A 21,255-nucleotide genomic window follows, 5' to 3' on the forward strand; every position below is an offset into this window, starting at 1 on the left:
TGTTTAGTATTTAAATAGCTTTTTACAAATTGATACATGTCATGATGACCAATATTATTATTTATTTTATGAACATGGCATTAATCTCTATTTAGCATTAATCACTGTTTTTATTCATTTCTATTTAGCACATGTAATATGATATAACACATTAAGGAAGATTTAGGAAATAAACAAGTATTTCTTAAATTCAACTCATTGAAACATGTGATCGTTTCATCATGTAATAGATTCTTCGAGAGCATGGTTATATAGTATACCCCTGTTACGGCATAGATGTTTGAGTAACACGACAAACACGTCTCAATACCACGACCAGATATCAGTTCATGGCTCACAAATGTCACATACTGTATTGTGTGACATGATGGAAAATAGGGCAGCTGCACTGTTATGTATCTGCCTTATGTTTTTCTCTGTCTCACGATTAGTGGTTTGACTTATGTAATAGCATTGACTTCACACAGCTTGTCTTATACCATTAAAAAGTTTCTTTTCTGTACATTAATCTGCTTTCTACAGTAAAGTGTGTTTAAACAGGAGGCCTTGGCCACAGTGCTACACAATGAACTCATCATGGGAGACCAGAAAAGGTAGAGTTTATTCAGTTGGTGTGCAAAAAAATAACTTGCCATGGGGTGAGACTGTGTTAAAATTCCAAACCTAAATAAGATGTTAGTGTTAGTAAATACATATGCTCCCTTAACACATCCAGTTTTCCTCATTAGAACCGCAGGCTCACAAGTGATGCCTCGTTCTCTTTGATTTTGGCCCGTGGCTGCTTGCCTGCAGAGCCTGTTTTACATTTTCAGTCTTGTAAGGATTTTCCAGCTCATCCAGTTGGGTTTTAGACTTCGGCTGTAGTCTCTATTTTTCTCTATTCTTCTTGGCTTAATGATCGTTCTTAAGCTCCCATTTGGTGGCAAGGAACTTCTCTGATGTCCCATTGCACCAAACGCACATATTGAACAGTGGATCTGGTGCCAGACTTGCAACACTAACTCTTTTATTCCAACACATGCAAGAGACATAGTCCATCAGTAATGAAGGAAAAACATAGGAGTGAATCCTAAAGATTTTGAGGAATTATTTTGAGTCAACTTTACGCAATGTGTTGTAAAGGAGAGCTGGAAGTCTGGTTTGCTTGCATTCATCATTTTTATCCAATTATAGTAGAGGGTCAGATAAACGCTGTTTCGATATAATTTCATTACAAACATATAATTACGTACATTAGAAAATGTGTTTGCGTTGACCACAAATATATAACAAAATCGAAAAATACCTTATTTCTTTAATACTTAAATGGGAAATAAAATGTTAATAACACCCTGCAAAGTAACTCCAACCATATGTTTGACACAGGTTTTGCATAATTTTAGAAGGCAACCTGAGTAACTATGTTTATTAAAGTTAAATGTTTTAATATAATTCATTGAATCATTTTCATATTTTTATGGACCCAATTGGCATCTTTTCAGTTAGCACATTTTTGTGCTTAAAGGGAGACTTCACTTTTTTGAAAATATACTCCAGCTCCCCTAGAGTTAAACATTTAATTTTTACCATTTTGGAATCCATTCAGCTGATCTCCGGGTCTGGTGCTACCACTTTTAGCATAGCTAAGCACAATCCATTGAATCTGATTAGACCATTAGCATCACGCTAAAAAATAACCAAAGAGTTTCAATATTTTTGCTATTTAAAACTCTTCTGTAGTTACATTGTGTTTTAAGATCGACAGAAAATTTAAAGTTGCAATTTTCTTTTATAGTTTTTAGGAACTACAGTATACTCTCATTCTGGCGTAATAATCAAGGACTTTGCTGCTGTAACATGACTGCAGCAGGCGTAGTGATATAATGCAGCAGCTGAAAATTGTCCCCTTTCAATGGCAGGGGACTATTTTTTGGCAGCTGTGTAATATCATTGCGCCTCCTGCAGCCATGTTACGGCAGCAAAGTCCTTGATTATTACGCCAGAATGAGAGTATAGTTCCTAGCCATATCTGCCTTGGTCTTAGTACATGATGTAACTACAGCAGGGTCAACTTTGGTTATTTTTTAACTCGATGATAATGGTCTAATTAGATTCAATGGATTATGCTAAGCTATGCTAAAAGTGCTAGCGCCAGACTGGGGATTGGCTGAATGGATTCCAAAACGGTAAAAATCAAATGTTTAACTCTAGGGGAGCTGGAAAATTAGTATTTTTTTAAAAAAAGTGTTGTGTCCCTTTAATACACAAGTTTTAACTGAATAGCATATAAAGTATCTTTACTGTCAATAAAATAGTGCATTAGGTGCTCTGGCTTCGCCACCTGCAACAAGTCATGTCTCAATTTCAAATAAATACAAATAAATTGCCACAGATTGTGGTCATCCTATACTATGAGGCTAAATACATTATGGCTTGGCTTTGATTTACAATTTAGCATCATAGCTGTATGGAAATAATGCAAAAATAATTTTCAATGCAGTCCGAGAGAATATATTGCTCCAAACGATTGAAGAAGACTACTGTAAATACAAATGATGTCCAAGTGTTTCTCCTTAGCTATCAGTCCAGTGGGGTCCGACACTGCTCAATCCTGTTTGGTACTGATAAGTTGCTTCTCGTGTTGAAGTGGGGCTGTGGGTTGGATAGGCTGTGTAATCCCTTTGTGAACACAGCGGGGACCCGGGCTTCCTGTGGTACAGGGCAGAATGTGCAGCTCTGTCATGGGGGGCGGGGCAAGAGGGGGAATTCGATGATGAAGCCGGTGTGGAAGGCAGTACCCGCTGTGTGGCGAAAGTGACCAGGTCAGCAGGTGCCGGATGCGGCCGCTGCATGGACAGAGAGTGGTGGGGAACCACGGAGGCACCGGTGGCTGTGCTGCTGAAGTGGGCAGTGAAAGGTTGGTATTGCATGGCCTCGACAGTCTGCATGCCATAGCGAGGGTACGGCTGCACCGATGCCCACATGTTGCAGTTCAGGGAGGGGGCTGGTAGATCATCCGTACCCACTGTACCGCCCGCCTCTCCCTCTATTCCCCCATACATGCATGCTTCTCTAGAAGCCAGTGCCTCGTTACAATATGTATGGGACAGCAGGGGTGGCTCGTAGGAAGGAGGGGAGCGGAAGTAGTGGTCTTCTGAAACCGCAGGGGCTGCTGTGTCCAGATAGGGTCGTTTGCATCCCAGCTCCAAGTGTCTTGTGTTATCTTAAAAGTGAGAAAGGTTCATCATGAAACATCATGTACAGCTAATCAAATTTAATAAAAAAGTAATTAGTGCATAACGTGGTTGTCATAGCACTGTACCTCTATGCTTGAAGCAATGGTAAAGAAGGCTTGATTCTCGGCTAGACGGGAATGAGTTGGAGAGCGATTCCTGGGAATCAGGGTTTGGCAAGGAAACTCCACTGTCATACTGATAGTGAGAAGCCACCTGCGGATGGCTACTAAGCACACCTGCACCCAGTTTTCCTGACAGATGGCCATGTGATGAGATAAGCCGCTGTCGGACCATGTTCTTAGAAATCACAGGGTAATCTTTCCTAGAAAAATGGACTCTTTATCAGTAATATATCTGTATATGATGTACTATATTTTAAATAAAAGTCTTACCCTTGAAGTCTGGACACACGCAGATCACCTTCATCGCTTCCACGAAAACCTTTGGCAAACGGATTGTTCTCGATTTTTAACTGTGTGATCTATTAAACACATAATAAGATTATAGGGTTAGTGTTCCACACTATTGTAATACTGTATGTCTGTATCTTAAGATAGGTTCTGTTGGTACCTTATGGTTCTGATAAGATGTAACCGAAATAAAAGCTGTCTCGTGGAAGACATGAGTGCAGTAGGCCGTGTTTTTAGAACCGAAGGCATTGTTCTCATCAGCTTTCACTATGTGTAGCCTGGGCTGGTATTTGTGCATGGAGTTCAAAATGATCTGTGAGGAGAAAAACACATACATAGATATACAAATACATCACTTACAGAAGGTTAACCCACCACATCAGAATCAATAAATATGTCAAGAGCTTTTTGTGCTGTGTTGCATGCAAGTAATCCAATTGCATCTTTTGTGAATATGTGTCTGATTGTACAGTACTAGCACCAGTCCGCACATTGCATCTGTGTGTTTAGTGAAGCGTTTAGTAAGGGTCATACCTAACACAGTTCTGTCAGGGCCAATGAGCATCAAGGATTTTCCTTTGTTATGCCGACTCTCAGACAGAAAGTGAAGATGCTATCCTCTATATACCACACTTTTATAAGGGGAGTCGGGAGCAATAGTGCACAGAGGCCAAGCCTGGGTCAATCCCCACCATCCACCCCCACATTGCTTGTGCACGTAGACGGTAGCCACAATCAAATGAATGGTTTGGGTGGTTCATTGGTTGAGTGCTGACACATGTGACCTTTGCCTAGTTGGCTGGCTGGTGTCTCGGGGTAATACCATGTGATACACGCTGGACTGGTGATTCAGATACATGCATGTCTGCTGTCTAAGTGTATTAATCAAGAACCTTTCTCAGATCGGTGCAGGCTCCGAGGCTGGCCGGTGCCTTTTATCTCTCTCTTTACTTTTAAGATCTAAGATATGTTTTGGAGGGTTAAATATGTGAGCTGGATGGCCCTGTGCACTCAGTGTAAAAACTTGTAAATACCTTTGGGTGTTGCGTGTCTGTGTGGTCAGTGGCGTAGTAGTTGCAAAGGAAATAAAAGCTTGGTGTAGTGGAAACAGTAATGAACTCGAACCGCATAAAAAGTGACTGCAGCAGAACATCAAAAACAAAGGCGTCTGAATTTAATCATGTGACCAATGGCACACTGCAGTGATGACTTTATTTCACATTGTTGTGGTGTGGCAGGGCTTCTGTGACGTGTGGTTTACGCTAGCCTGGTTGCATCGGAGCTCTCAGTTAGCCGCAGTGTCCCGCTGCTGTGGGCGTCAGTCGAGCTTAGCAACCTCTTGCCGGGCTCATTACTCGCCCTTATCACTTCCTAGGCATTCAACTAATCCTGACAGGCCAACTTTGTGTCATTCTGACAGGTTATGAACCTAATGAGCTTGATTCTGATGTGATCACCCTAGACAAGCCAGGTCCACATGGTCCTTTTGGATAGATGTGGATAGCCTCGGTTGGACTCCTCAGTTCTCGCTCAGACTCACTGTTTTATTCTCTCCTTCTCTTTGGAGATGACCCATACCATAATTATAGTAAGCATACTAAAGCCCTTCTTCACCTTCATTCAATCATTTTACATACTGTGCATTCAAAAAATATTCAGACCCCCTTCAATGTTTTCAATTTTGTTTTGACAAAATGTTATCTTCAAATTGAAAACAGAATTTTATAAATGTCTGTACATTTATTAAAAAAAAAATATATAGAAAAAAAACAAACACAAAAACAAAACCATGATGTAAAAGGAACTGCCTGCAGAGCTCAGAGATACAATTTTTTTTACAAGGTACAGATCTGAGGAAGGCTATAAAAAATGTCTGCTGCACTAAACCTTCCCAGGAGCACACTGGCCTCCATAATTCTCAAATGGAAGTTTGGCACAACCAAAGCCCTTTTCAGACAGACATTCCGGAAAATACAGGTACATGAAAAATGCACCCAGGATTTTTCCGGGATTGTTTGTTTTTTTGTTCATTTACAATGCCAATGATTTGCCGGAATCTGTCCGGAAAGACATGTGACGTGTTTTAAGTCCTGCACTTTCTTCTCCGCAGTGTCTGAAGTTTGCTTATTATTTTTATTTCTCTTTCCAGAAACCACTCGCATGCATTTTTGTTTAGGATAAGATTAAATCTCTCGTTATAAAGAGCTGAACAATAATTTTATTGTTGTGATGACATGCACGTCCTCACTATGACACGCCCATTACGGCATTGTTTTCTGCATCTTGATCACACTGAGGGTTTTCCGGGTATCTTATGGCAATGTTACTAGGTCCTCTTTCCGGGATTCCTCCCAGAAGATTTACGGGACGTGTTTGCGTTCACACAGAAGCTTGTCTGCCAATTTTACAGGTATTTTCTGGAACCAAAATGTGGGGAATGAGGTTCAAGAGGTGGTCACATGGACAACCTGAGCAATCCGGGGAGGAGGGCCTTAAGAGAGGTGACCAAGAACCGGATGGTAACTCTGACTGAGCACCAGAGATTCTGTGTGGAGATGGGACAAAGTTTTCTTTTCAAAGAACTGCAGTCTTTCATTGATCTGGGCTTCTCTGCAAAACACTAGATTCTAGATTCTCTAGTTTGATAAAAACCAAAATTGAACTGTTTGACCTCAATTCTAAATGTTATGTCTGGAGGTAACCAGGCACCGCTCATCACCTGCCCAGTACCATCCCAACAGTGAAGCATGGTGGTTGCATCATGCTGTGAGTGTGTTTTTCAGAAGCAGGGACTGGGAGACTGGTCCGGGTTGAGGGAAAGCTGAATAGAGCGAAGTACAGAAATATCCTTATGCTTTATGAGCTTTAGGACCTTAAACTGGGCCGAAGGTTTACCTCCCAACAGGACGATGATCCTAAGCACACAGCCAAGACAACACAGAAGTGACTTAGGGACAACTATGTGAATGTCCTAAAGTGGCCCAGCCAAAGCCCTGACTTGAACCCTATCGAACATCTCTAGTGAGACCTGATAATAGCTGTCCACTGACAGTCCCCATACAACCTGACCAAGCTTGAGAGGATTTGCAAAGAAGAATGGCAGAAATTCCCCAAATCCAGGTGTACGAAGCTTATTGCGTCATTCCCAAAAAGACTCAAGCCTGTAATTGCTGCCATAGGTACATCAACTAGGCACTGCGTAAAGGGTCTAAATATTTATGTACATTTAATATTTTCATTTTTTCTTAATTAAAATAAAATTTTAAATTTCAATCCTAGTCTGCATCAATCTCTTACTTTTCCCCACCATAATCTTAAATTTGTCAAAAGCTTAGAATTTGATTATATAAGAAGTTGTTTTACATTTGTGAAAAGGGATTTGTATTTGAACACTCACATGTCCAAATGGATCAAGGTGATTGTTTGTGAGCTTCAGCTTTTGAAACGAGACCAGCTGTCTCATCCAGTGGGCTCCGGTCGCTGGAGAGTCTGGGTGGACGTAGAGTCTTCCAGGCATCGCAGGTTCTGCTTTACCAGCTACCATCCTATAGTAAAGAGTGAGAGAGCAATTTAACAGTTTTATAACATCAGCAATATTTGCGAAAATACAAAACCTGTAGCTTACTCTAAGAGTTGTTGTTTAGTGGTAAAGACTCAAGTGTGTTAGGAACTGCCTGTTTGCTTGTTTAGTTTGTTCCCCACAAAGGAGTGAGTCATAAGCATCAACATTTATCTCTTGAGAAAGGCACTTAAATGCCAGGTGCTTCAGGTAGGATTGCCTGTGCTGCCGTTGTATGGCATCATTTTGTGATTCTTTTGGCTCCAGTCTTATAGCCATAAGCCACGTAGCCCTACTGTACATGCTTTCCGGCACCTCTTGACTTCGTGCCACAGTCATTCTGCTTTTTTAATGGAATGCTATTTTTCAGAGTCACTTTCACAAAAGGCTTGCTTTATGCAGAACATCTGTACATTAATGACAGAGCATGAGTGGTTATGTCCATGGCATTATATGAGTTATTCCCAAAGACTTGGGATGGCTGCTTTTACCATAACATCACTGCTAATTGTGTGCGTCAAAGGTGTCGCTGAGGTTTTCCAGAACCAATGCTGGCAAATGGTGGAAATCCACCCCATCCAACAGATTTTGAAAAATGCTCATAAAATACTGGTTTTCGTGACAGTTTGAGATTTGCTTTCTTGTTTGTTTCTTTTTCATTCTGGAAATGAGCTTTGATATGATTTCTTTGTAGTGCCAGTTAGTTGCATTTGGCAGACAGTGCCAATATCTAGTGGCATTACTAGAGGCGCAGGGTCACAAAGAGGACAACATGCATCACCCAGCTGTTTAAAGCCCATTGGTTTTGACAGATTTCCTGCTGTGGCCTATAGTAATTAACTGTGTGCTAATGACACTCTACAGCCAGAGCAAGCATTGCATAAACTGCTCTGATGTTGACTGCAAATAAATGTCTTTAAAATATCTGCATGTGTAATATGTTTGCTTAGTTTAATGAATGATCATATTATACCAAAATATGTGATATATGATGGGCTGAAATGAAACTATTAACAAATTGTATTATTTTATTAACAGTTACTAAATATCGAGTTCACTCAATAACATTTATAGTTTGTCAGTAATATAAAGTTAATCAAATACTAAATAATAACTTTTTTAATCAAATATTTTACTGTGTGTACTGCTGATTTAGTATGAATTGCAGCATCTGTTAACCATTCACTTGAAACCATAAATAGATGAGACAGTGGATTATGAATATGCTGATTTATGTCTATTCATACTGCAGCTACTTTATGTCAGTGGAGACCAGCTGCCTCATAGCAACCAATCACAGTAGCGCCCTGCATTTTTTAAACTACAGACCATTTAAACTACAGAGTATCTTTAAACAAATGAATCACAAAAAGCTCCTGGTATCTTTAAACTAAATAACTGTAGACGACTCTTGAGTATCTTTAAACATCAGAATCACAGAAGACTCAAACAAATTTCAAGACCCAAATATTGTCCCTATTTCACAGTATCCAGTTATTTTAAATTGACAAAGGGATGTCAAACTCACCACTTGTTGTCACAAAACTTGTACCGATGGTCATCAGCTGGAACAATGTCCGTTAAAAGGATGTATTTGGTCTTTGGGTTCATCCCTGTAACTTTCACTTTGTAACTGGGGAACATCCGCCTAAATTGAGTGAAAATGAAGGTATCAGAGCTGTAAATTTACATTTATCCAGACACTTTTATCCAAAGCGACTCACAGTGCATTCAAAGTATTTTATCAGCATGTGTGTTCTGTCAGAATCAAACCCAAAACCTATGCATTTCTAATGCAATGCTTTACCAGTTGAGCTCCAGGAACATACAGTAATTATCAGTGTTGGGGGTAATGCATTAAAAGTAAAGCATATTAAGTAATTATATTACTTTTCTGAAGTAACGAGTAAAGTAACATATTGGTTCTCAAACTTTTTCAGCTTGAGGCCCCCCTCGGGTACAGTGCATTCCTTCGCGGCGCCCCAAAGAAAATTTATTACAAATTTGTTCTAAAATGTAATATTTTGATTAGACAAAACATAGTAAAGTATACAAATAAGTGTTGTTGGTTAGGTAGCCTTATTTTGTTTAGGTATAATTAGACAGAATTTATGATTTGAATTAATGTATGTTATAAAATGTCATAAACCTGGGGCACCCTGGCACCATCTCGCAGCCCCCCTGGGGGCCCCGGCCCCCAGTTTGAGAACCACTGAAGTAACGCATTACTTTATAAATGTACAGATTAATATTTGAGTTACTTTTTTTAAAAAGTAATTCAAGTTACTTTTCAGTTTAAAGGTATAGCGGAATATTTTCTTTTTCCGGGTGGATCATCAAGACTATTGGTCATCCCATTTGTCAATCATTCTTATGATATGTTTACGTAAGGCCATCGTATGTGCTCGTCCCTAGGTTCGGTTTCTGCGCACGCGCACTTTCAGGTGTCATTGAAGCTCATGTTCTCACCGTATTTAGTCAAAATGTCTGAGGGTCGCAAAAGAAAAAGTGTTTATGAATTGTATGACAAGAAAAGAAAGGCGCTGAAGAAAGAAACAAGACCAGTGTTTTTGGAAGAATATTTAACACAGGCTGGGCTTTCCACTGATGCCTCAGTCACGAAGTTTCTACTCGACAGGTAAAGTTTGTCATGCTATTTGGAGAAATCCATTTAAAATCACTGCTAGTAAAACTTGATGTAAGCTATGATTAGCGATGCTAGACCTGGCACAAGTCACAAACTGCGCAGACACTGTAAACATCTCAATGTATGAGCCATGCCGGCAGCAACTTGTAAAAAGAGCGAAGAGAAGAGGCTTGTGCATGCTCTCTCGTGCACACGTCAATAGGCGTTCCCTCTCGGGAGCAGGTACAGTGTTGCGCATGTGAATGTTTTTTTAAAAGTGGAGGGGTGGTTCTTTAAAAAAAATTGGGAACATCTTTCGCTATACCTTTAATTAATAAAATTTAAAATTAAATAATTTACTGATTTAAACTGAACATATTAACGTAGAATAACGTACTCTGTGCGCCTGAGACGGAACCGTTTGAGTCAGAAACGGAGATAGCAGGCCAGAGTTTGACATTTTTGCGATCATAAAAAACACCTGCAAGGCCTGAAAGAGATCAAGCCTCAACCAAGTAAGAAAAGTCACGCAAAAGTTACTTAAAAGTAACGTAAACATTACGTTCCATGAAAAGCAGTGCTTTAAGTGGGCCGGAACGCCCCGGTACTCAGTACCGCCACTTCCAAAAATAGCTCTTGAGCGTACCACCACCTCTCCGTGCGCCCAGAACGTGCTTTTAGTGTACCGGAATGCTCATTTGCACATCTGTTTAAAAACAGAGGTTTAATTTAATCCTTTGGCTGCGCTGCGGCTTTTCAGAGTGCCCTTAATGTACGCTTCCTAATTCGTCCCACCGAGAGCAGAGACTGAGACTACATTACCCATACACCCTTGCGTTTACAAGTTAATAGCGCATGCGTCGGTCAGTCAGTGTCAACGTGCTCTGGACTGGAGAGGTGTGTGTTTGTGTGTGAAACGCGCAACCATATCTGCTCGGTTAAAATGAAAATACAATGAACACTTAATATCCTATGCCCTCCTTGTAGACTCTGAGTAGTAAAAGAACAAGGTCAGAATCAGAGGACTCGCTGACTGACATCCCACCAAGCCAGAATGATAGCTGCAGGTCAGACGCAAAGCTTTCTCCAATACCCTTTTGTAGGTACTGTATGTGATAATCTCCGCTGTCGCGGCTATCATTTGGTTCCCCTCGACGCAACTTCGGATTTCCTCAGGCGATGTGCAGAAAACATTCTTGAAATTGTAATATACATTTAGTTTAATTGCTAAACTACAAGTGAACGAAATTTCAATGAATTTGAACGACGTGCACAGTAGTTTTACCACCCGCAAAATGGAAAACAATGGGACAAAATAAAGGACTTTCGAGTTTCAAATGGCCAGTATTTTGTCATTCTTGAACCCATAGACATGGTCTTGGTGTCATTTTAAAGTTTTTTTTCCCAAGCTCTTTCTATCTGAAAAACTAGTTTTAGCATTTAACCATGCCAAATTTTACTCACATATCTCTACAGTAGCTCTTTCCTTTATAATGGTATTTTTTCAAAATCCTTTTGCATATTTTATTTATGTTCAGTAGCTATTTCTAGCTCAAGCAAATCCACAAACTTATAAAAGGATTTGTTATTTTTTACAAGGTCGTCTGTTGACTGCTGAATATAAAACCCCTTCAAAAAAGGAGTTGAGTCAGCAAAAAAAAAAAAGAGAGAGTACCGGCACCTCTTTTGGGCCACTTAAAGCACTGATGAAAAGTAACTAAGTAATGCAATTAGTTACTTTTATGGGGAGTAACTTAATATTGTAATGCATTACTTTTAAAAGTAACTTTCCCCAACACTGGTAATAATAAAAATAGATGACTTTAAACTTTTATGTGCTTGGTTCGTTACATATTATTTATGTATTTATAAACATAACAGAAGTGAAGTATTGGCGAATATATGGTAACCCATACTTGGAATGTGGCTATCCCTACAGTGCCCAGGAGCAATGGGGAACAGGTGCACCTCAGTCGCAACCTTAAGACTCGAACCGACAACTCTCGGGTTACAAGCCCAACTCACTAACCACTAGGCTATGACTGCCTATGTTATTTTATGTAAACTTGATCTCAAATGCATTTCAGTTAACCTTAAAAAGCAGTTGTTAATACGCTTTGCCCTTGCTGAGGTCAGACTTGTCTCATGTGTGCATTCAGTCACTCAAAGTTGTCTTCATTACTGATTACAGTAGCAGATTTTCCTTCAAATGACCTAATGAAAATTGGACTTACTGTAGGCAGGGGTGCGTGAGCAACAGCTCTGCGCTGACGATAAGCATGGATGAGACGGTCTTATCGGCTCTTTCAAGGGTTTAAACAGGCCTTATGTGCAAGAGAATCAGGGGAAGTGATTGTTTTGGAAGGATAAGTTCACGATTAGTGATCGGATAACAGCTTAACCTGTTTTTTAAGACAGATTAGTTCATCTCCAAGAAAGCTGAGAACTCCAGCATCCCAAGACAACCTCTGCCAACACCACAGACATGGCTCACTTGAACATACGGTCTACTATCAATGGCTATAATTTAAAAATTCATAAAAGGTTGAGTATAAAATAGATCTGTTATCCTCAGCATCCCCATATATGGGACCGTGTTCTGTACCTGGTACTGATTTGCTTTCAGGCAGATATATACATTTGAAGATTGATTCTGTTTTAAAAGAGCAGCTATGTAAAATGTGGGAACTCATTTTGCTCAAATACCGAGATGACAGACAGAATATGCTAATATAGCAGACGTGGTCGTAAAACACATCAATGGAGCTACCTCCAGTGACCTCTTCTTCATAAGATATACAGGCTCTTTTTTTATCTCATCCACAAAGTTGCAGAAAGATCAAGCCCCCTTATAAACTGAATGCTTTTTCTTGTTAATGAAAGGTCTTTTCAATAACAGATCCACAATTCCAGCATGTCATGCACACCCTACTCCCCCAAGAATAACACTGCAGAGCATCACGTTTTTGAGGCTTTCTAAATGGTTCCACTAGCACTCGTAAATTTATTTATTGCAAATAAATGTGCCCTGTGCTAAATCATTTCATTACATGTGCAAATGCAGAACTTCAGAGGCCTCCAAAATGTAAGAAGGCCCTTAAAGCACTAATACCCAGTGGGAGAGCTCAGGGCAGCGAGCTCTATCTGGGCCAGGCCTGCAATCCAATCATGTAAATCATTCTGGGTAAAGGATTGCTAAAAAGGTGCCTTAAGCCATCAACTTGTTCACCAAGCTATGCTCTGATAATACTGTTTTCTGTGGCAAAAACTTTTTTCCATAACTTTTGCTTTTGATTGCAATGTTGTTACAAGCATTGTACAGTCATAAACATTAAATGGGACATATCATGAAAATTTGACTTTTTCCATGTTTAAAGGATTAGTCCATTTTCTTAAAAAAAATCCAGATAATTTACTCACCACCATGTCATCCAAAATGTTGATGTCTTTCTTTGTTCGGTCGAGAAGAAATTATGTTTTTTGAGGAAACATTCCAGGATTTTTCAAATTTTAATGGACTTTAATGGAACCCAACACTTAACACTATGGGCTCTATCTTACACCTGGCGCAATGCAGCGCAATGCGCGACGCAAGTGTCTTTCGCTAGTTTCCACCCTAATTTTCACAGAGATCAGCTCATTTGCATTTTTAAGGACACACCCAAAAATGGCAAATTTTTGCTCGCACCTACATGAACACTTTATATTGTGCACTGTAAACACAATCAAAACGTAAAAAAAGAGAGAACGGGAGCTTTAAAATACTATGTTGTACTTAAAACATTAGAAAACATAATTATCTAATAAATACATAAAATTATCAAAAAAGCATAAATTGTGTTGAGAAGATATAGTTTAAGAGGAAATATATATACACTGCAAAAAATGACTTACTTGGTATTTTTGTCTTGTTTTTAATAGAAATATCTAAAAAATTCTTAAATTAAGGTGTTTTTTCTTGATGAGCAAAACGACCTAAGTAAATAAGTCTAGTTTTAAGACAAATAATATACAATTTAAGTAAAATTGTCCTTAAAACAAGCAAAATTATCTGCCAGTGGGGTTGAAAAAAAATTGTGAAGTAAGATTTCTTTTTTCTTAAACACTTAGTTCAAGTAAAATTTTCTCACCCCATTGGCAGATATTTTTGCTTGTTTTAAGCATAAATTCACTTAAACTGTATATTTTTTTGTCTAAAAACTAGTATTATTTTCTTAGGTCATTTTGCTCATCAAGAAAATACATCTTGATTTAAGAATTTTTAGATATTTCTACTACTTTTTTTGCAGTATATATATATATATATATATATATATATATATATATATATATATATATATATATATATATATATATATATATATATATATATATATATATTAGAGGAAAAAGATCTATTTAATGTTTAAGCGAAAATCTAATACTCTAAGATACACATGGATGATGGGGATATGTAATGCTCTGTCCATTTATGCAACACTTTTACATAATGCCTCTCACAGTAGATCACATGGCATGTCTAACAGGGCCTTACACAGTGTTTTCTGTTGTTTTAGGTCACGTTGTAGTGTTGTACTAGGCATGGGAATATGCTGCTTTGCTGTGAATATTGTTTCTCAATATGTCAAATCTGTAGATTGCATGAAGCTTTTCTTTATTCATTGTTCCGTTTCAAATGTTGCCATTTGAGGTACAATATTATACCCTAAGGGCTTATTGTGTACCCTTAATAAACAATTAATGTACATTAATGTCCTCAAACGGCACAACATTGTATTTTGTTTTGCAAACCTGTAAGAGTACAAAACGAAACCTTAGCTGTAGACAAGGGGGACTGCACGTTGAAAAAGTTTGAGAACCACTGCCCAAACATATTTTAAAATATATCAGCTCCATTGTTTGGTCTCAAAATGCACACCAGTACTGTTTTTTCCAGGCCATATTTATAAGAGCTACTAATGTCATTATTTAACTAAGGCCTTACCCTGGCTTAATCTAAGCCTCTTACTGTAGCCTATATATAATGTTATTTTGTAATTCAGTAAAGCATCATTTAATTTAGTAACTCCTGTAGCATCACTAAATCCCTTCTTACAGTAAATTTTAGGCAATATCTGCCATTGGATTGTGCATGGATCTGCACTTCGAAAAATAATAGATCATCCAGAACATATACTGTACGATTTGGGACAAACTTATTCTAATTACAAATACTATTTAGGATCGATAGCATGCAAATCTGGATGCAGGGATTATCATAAGAGCCATGGTAGTATGCCTACGGTGTATTTTAGATTGTAATCTTAGTGAAAAGCGCTGTGTTTACAGGTCAGATTGGGTGGTAATTTGGCCTCTGCACTTGAGTGTATATGTGTGAGCTATGAGAAATGGAGAGTTTGAAAGTGTATCATCTCGGTGTCAGCATGCATATAATGCCAGCTGTTTCTTTTAGCGCTCTTGCGCCTGCTCTGTCAATGATTCATGCTATCTGCTGATCCTGCAGCAGTCCTTAGATCAAAAGAAGCTGGATGATAAAGCAAGAGGGGTCTTTTAGGGCCTGGGAGACTCCATCGAACAGAGCGACGTGTTTCTCTCATCAGCCTAGCTGATGTTCACTCTGACAGGCTGTATACAGTTCACACCAGCCGGCCGCTTTCAATAGTCATGTTTAGTATCGGGCCACAGTCGTGAATGCTCAATAACAAGCCAATTGCGTGGGCTTTACTGGAGATGTAGTAGAGTTCAGCTGTGCTGATTTTCTCGCACAGTGTCTGTAATGCACACAGATGAACCACTGCTGTGTATGACCCACTTTCTCTGAATAGCCTGTAGCGGTACTCATATGGCTGCAGAATCGTTGCACATTGTTTACAAAATAAATCACTTTTTTTTTTTTTTGTTAATAATTAATCAAATAAAGCCAGAGCTTCAATTCTTGAGGCATGGAAGCTACAGATGAACTGACAGAAAGGCTTCAAAATTGTAGAATTTAAATTGGGACAATTTGGACGTTACAGCCTCTGATTTGTGCCTTACATCTACTATCACGCAGCTTGTATTTTCTTGTTTTTATAATGATTTTCTATGGTACACTTTATGTAATAATCAAATAATTGGTTTTAAATGCACATTCTTGAAAAAATCAGTGATCTGGACTTGGCACCACATTGGTAGTGTGTTTTCAGTTATTTATTCAAGTTTTTATTTTATTTTTCACAGTTTTACAGAGATAAATGTTTTATATAACGGTGTACTCTTCTTTAGTGAAAACCTACACTGTCAAACCGCATAGACCGTGCTGACATGGCTCAAGCCCGCTATGTAACACAAGACCACGATGAGAATCATCGCATGAAATTGGCTTCAATTTCGTGTAATGGGAGCCATCGTGAAGAAACCTGGCGAGTTTTCCCAAGATTTACAGTTCGGTGAATGGCTGCCTAATGTCCTACAAGTCATGTCCTCCCCAGAAAATAAAATAAAACGGTGAAACGTTCTTCCTGCTTCATAGCTCGATTGACATATTGAGCATCTTTAACAGAGCCTGGTGTCCATTATACACTAAAGTATGTAAAATGAAATGAGCCCATCTGCCGTTGAAGCTACATGGAAGTACAGTCTCCTGTTCTGTGTGCAGCTGTGCGACTAAACATTGCTTAGCTCTTCAAAGGGTTTAAGGATTCTTGGAGCACTTTATCAGTTAGACAGGGGGAAGCCCATCTCTCACAATGTTACAGCATTAAAGAAAAATTGTGGTGACCTTTTGCATTTTCCACTGAGAAGCCCTGAGAAACTACTTGCTAAGACTGGCAGAAACCATTGACTCATTCTCTGCTTAATATCCAGGGTCCTCCTCTTAATCCATAGGGCACATTAAATCTAATACACCGGCCAGGCGTTTGTGTTTCCAATTAGATATTTGTATGCGCAGGAATTTAACATTGCTTTACTTTTGTAGCATAGGACTTTAGAAACATCCTACCAAAAACTTTGCACTTTCAGCATTTCATGAGCTTTGTGTTAAGAATTTAATTTCAGATACGACTCTCAGAAATAAATGTAAAAGCTGTAACTGGGACAGTACACTTTAAAAGGTTCTAAGGTACAGATATGCATTTGGAACCAATATGTACTACTGAGGTACTCTGCTTTTGTACCTTTTTTAACCATATTTTTGCTTTTGCTAAACCAGCCACTGAAAAGACCACCCAAAACCTGATCGGCTGGGAGACCAGCTGACTCACCACCCAAAACCAGCTGAACAACCAGCTTGACCAGGCTGGAAGACCAGTTTTGCCAGTCTGGGAGGACCAACAAAAACCAGCTACTTCCATCTTAAACCAGCTAAGACCAGCCCAAACATCCAACGCTATCTCACAAGAATTTATATATATATATATTACGAGTTGGCTAATTCATATTAATTCATACGACCACATTCGTAAGTTATGGTACGATTTGCCTTGACCCCTTTGATGTTGGGGTTAGGTGCGGTGTTAGGGGTTCGGTTTCGTTATAGTTTTTTTTATGAGAATTGTACGATTTTGCACGATTAACTTTGTATGAATTGATAAGAATTAGCCAACTCGTAAAATATGTACGATTTCTTGTGAGATCAGGTTGAAATATCTTAGCCAAGCTGGCCAAGCTTTCCAGCAAAGACCATGCAGCTAAAACATGTTTAAAACCACTATAAAACCTGCTTGCTACACCAGCTAAAACCAGAAGTGGTCCTTTTTAAACTTGGGACTTCCACCTTAGACCAGCTAATACCAGCAACCAGTTTTAGCTCTTTTCAGTAGGGCAGTTTCTCTCAATATGTCTAGTGTAAATCTTTGAAGACTGGCTTATGGAACTGGCGTTGTTCTTACCTGCCTGCTTTGGTAATGATCATCTCTGTTCCAGCCTCATGAAACTTCTTCCACATGTCTCTGTCATGAAGAACCACTTTGATGTTTTCAATGTTCTAAGGGTACACATACAAAAATAAAAATAATTTGGTTGAAGTAGTGTATGTAAGAAAGAAAACTACTTAAATAAAAAATGTTGAAAAAATTATCCAGTTCTAGTTCTCATTTTGATAAAATATGCCTTTGGCATTCAGCATTCCAAAGATTCCAAATTCCTATAATGTGTTATTTTAATTATAATAAATAATAAAAATTGTGAACAAAATTATCTCTTTTTATCAAAAATTTCATATTTAACCTCTATATCTCCCTATGTTACGTCTCATAAACAGACTTGCCATTCTAAACAATTCAGGAGTCATTAATAAGATTGCAACTCATTGACTACCTGGTCAGACTCATTGTTCTGGGGAATGCTGGGAGTTGTAGGCAGACCCAGATGTGAAGAATCACTGGTTAGCTCGGAGTGGCCACTGGACCGGGCCACAGTCATGCTTTCATCAGCCACAGTTGAGGCCTTCTCCTGTAGCATTTCTATAAATATTGAAAAAAAAATGTTTTAGGATAAGCGTCTTATGTATCAAATGAAGAGGTTTATCACATAAAATATATTTGAAAAACTGACAAAAGAAAAACATTTATTCACTTATTTCAAAACAGAAAATACTTTTTCTAGCTTAAATAATAACACTGTAAAAAAGCAGCATTCATTTTTCAATTTTTGAACTTAACCTAATTTGGCAATTTAACCTACTATTTTAAGTTTTGGCTTGTGAAAAGTTGACATTTTTGTCTGTATTTTTTACAGTGTACACACGAATGCATAAAAAATGTCTGAAATTATATTTTAAGACATTTTAACAGCAAAAAAATAAAATGTTATATGCAATAAACCTGAAATTACGATTAGAACACAATAACATTTGTTACTTATTTTCATAAGTTTGATCAATTTTATTTTATTTGATAAATACATTTTTTCAAATTGTAATTTATAAATTATGTAATATATTTAAATGCAAAGTTGGCAAAAGTATCAAAAGGATTATTATTAAAAAAGCTATTGCGTTAGTAGTGACGTTTCGAGCACGCAGGCTCTTCATCAGATGTCTGATGAAGAGCCTGCGTGCTCGAAACGTCACCAATACTATGCGATAGCTTTTTTAATAACAAACCTTTTGATACTTTTGGAGCTTTGGTGTTGCCGACTTGGCATTGAAATATTTTCCACTTGTTTTTTGGTCGAGAACCCAGTTGATATTGATGTGCGTGTTTTTGCCTGCTTTCTTACATTATGTAATATGAAAATAAAGTATAGCCAGATATTTACACACATTATACATACAGGACATGCATTCTACTATGAACCACTCATTTTAAATAATAAAATGATATAACTAATCCCATTCAAGATCTCTCTTAAACATTAGTTATTTTTTATTAATTAATATTTAATACTATAAAAAAGAGACACTGTGATAAAAACAAGCTGAAAAAAAGAAATCTTCTAAGCTTGCTTTAAATTTAATACAAGCTGAGAAGGGACTATAAATATATAGATCATGAAAATACCATACATGCCTTTGTTGCTCTTTGTACTTTCAAAGTCTACTGTAATTGATTATATACACTTTATAATTGATTATATACACCAACATATTTTGGGCTGCAAAATATGAGAAATAATCTACATTAACATTTACATTTGAGGGGGGAAAGTCTGTCATCTCATAACATGACCCGACCAATTAATTTCAAGGAAAGGGTCGAGATCCGTTTGTTCTAAAGTATTGCAAGATTAAATATTTACACTTCCAGCATTTGGGTACCTCAGTTTTATGGAAGGGTGCTAAACACTGCTGATTCCATTAAGCAAGGTCACCAACTTAGCCCCGCTCTCACGCCCTTCACTGCTCATGCTCAGACATCACAAGAAAGACTCAGCTCGCCATGAGCATATTACAGTACCGCTGTATTGCTGCTTGTGTACATGGCAGACACCAAACTACTCTCATGGTGAAAGCCGCTCCCTCCCACACACTCCTAATCTTACGCATGTAAACAATGTGAGTGTGTACCCTTCAGATAAAAGGAGAAGAGCGAGATTTCGTGTAAACTTGGCCAGACGTTTGCCAAAGCCAATAAAGATAAAGTCTGACAGGCACCATGAGGCTACAGAAAGTCAACCCTGGACAACCCTCGACTAAAATGTGCCTTTCACTTACACTGTTTAACTAAGTCCAGTGAGCGAGAGCTCTGTTTACATCGCTGTCACCCCAGACATATAATCCGCTAAACTATTCCTGGCAGATTCTCCTCTATGAACACTGCTGTTGGTTTGCTATTTCCAGAGCCATGTTGTCTAAAATGTTAAATGGTGGGCAAGTTTAAGTATATCCCTTTTTCTTAAATGTAGAAAATAAAATAAATAAAGTCATTTTGAGGATGACCTCAAAGGAGGTATATTGACCATCTTTTTGAGGGCAGCATTTACCATGGAAATTTCTTTTGAAACCCTGAAGCTGTTTCAGGTAGCTATGTTAAACAACTTGGATGCCTGTTGTCATAGCAGCCCAGCATCTTTTCCGCCATTTTTTCTGTTTCCGACTGGGTACAATGACTATTTTAAAGAAAACAGTCTGGTTGACTTCTAACAGGACCCAGCATTAGGTTTTTCTAATGTGAGTAGAGGGATCCTTCTTAAAAATTACTAATATGTAAACTTTTCCTTTCACTGCAGGAATTCTGTCACTATTTTTGCACCATCGTGGTATAGATTTGAAAAAAGCTAGGACTGTTATGGCACTGTTCAGGTGTACTTTAGGTTTACAGGCCTTTAGAGCTGGAAAACAAATAGGATTTGGATTTCACATAAATTCTAATATAACTGAATACACATCTAATACAACTGAGATATACAATGATTACATATTTGCAAATTCCTTTTCAGTTGTTTTGGATTATGATTATGAACTACAGTGTAGAAAATAACTTTCTGATTACAAGTATAAGTCTTGTTTTTTGTACTAATCATTGTATTTTTTTTGTGTGGGTTGGGTTTTAGATGTAGTATAGAGAGTGCAGTTAGAGAAGTGGAAATTAATTGTATGTGCTGAAATGTTTTAAAATTCGTTTGTTTAATACATAATGGCTAAATTTTCTATAATTGTTTTTCTTGATTTAATTGTTTGAATAACTAAAAAAAATTAGACTTGAATTCATTAATTTTTTAACAATATTTCAATTTTAAAATATGGCGATTGTAAATGTTTGTGTTCTTTTACTTTATAATTGTATCGCCACATTATCTTGCTCTATTTCGTTGACTACCGACACTAGTCTATAATGTAATTTTCTTATTTTTTTATTTCGCATGTTTTCATATAAATATTTTGATAATTTAATTATTTTCAAGCAATGTGCTGTTGCTTTTCCAGTGAATTGAGATGATGCTGTAGGGCCTTTATGTCTACGTCATCCCTGTCTGGGATTAAGAAACGAACAACATCAAAGATGCTGTAAATGCGCATTATAA

General features: G+C 37.9%; 1 protein-coding gene across 1 annotated transcript; it reads right to left on the reverse strand.

Moving 5' to 3' along the window:
* Positions 1-2,290: 2,290 nt before the first annotated feature.
* On the reverse strand, positions 2,291-18,252 carry tbx4 (T-box transcription factor 4). Its single transcript, XM_065280142.1, has 8 exons — positions 18,109-18,252; positions 17,682-17,776; positions 8,713-8,832; positions 7,023-7,170; positions 3,786-3,938; positions 3,608-3,696; positions 3,302-3,537; positions 2,291-3,202 (listed from the first exon to the last, which is right to left on the reverse strand). The coding sequence occupies exons 1-8, from the start codon at positions 18,250-18,252 to the stop codon at positions 2,553-2,555; spliced, it is 1,635 nt and encodes a 544-aa protein (XP_065136214.1). The 3' UTR covers positions 2,291-2,552.
* Positions 18,253-21,255: the final 3,003 nt, after the last annotated feature.

The sequence above is a fragment of the Paramisgurnus dabryanus genome, chromosome 8, assembly GCF_030506205.2.
Source record: "Paramisgurnus dabryanus chromosome 8, PD_genome_1.1, whole genome shotgun sequence".
Lineage (NCBI taxonomy): Eukaryota > Metazoa > Chordata > Actinopteri > Cypriniformes > Cobitidae > Paramisgurnus > Paramisgurnus dabryanus.

Bases quoted from the DNA above. Each gene is read 5' to 3' on its own strand.
- tbx4 (XM_065280142.1), bottom strand. From the start codon at position 18,252: ATGCTACAGGAGAAGGCCTCAACTGTGGCTGATGAAAGCATGACTGTG. The intron at 7,171-8,712 runs GTGAGTTTGACA...TCTTTACTATAG, and splicing joins AAGTTTTGTGACAACAAGTG to GATGGTAGCTGGTAAAGCAG. The intron at 3,697-3,785 runs GTACCAACAGAA...TGTGTTTAATAG, and splicing joins CATCTTATCAGAACCATAAG to ATCACACAGTTAAAAATCGA.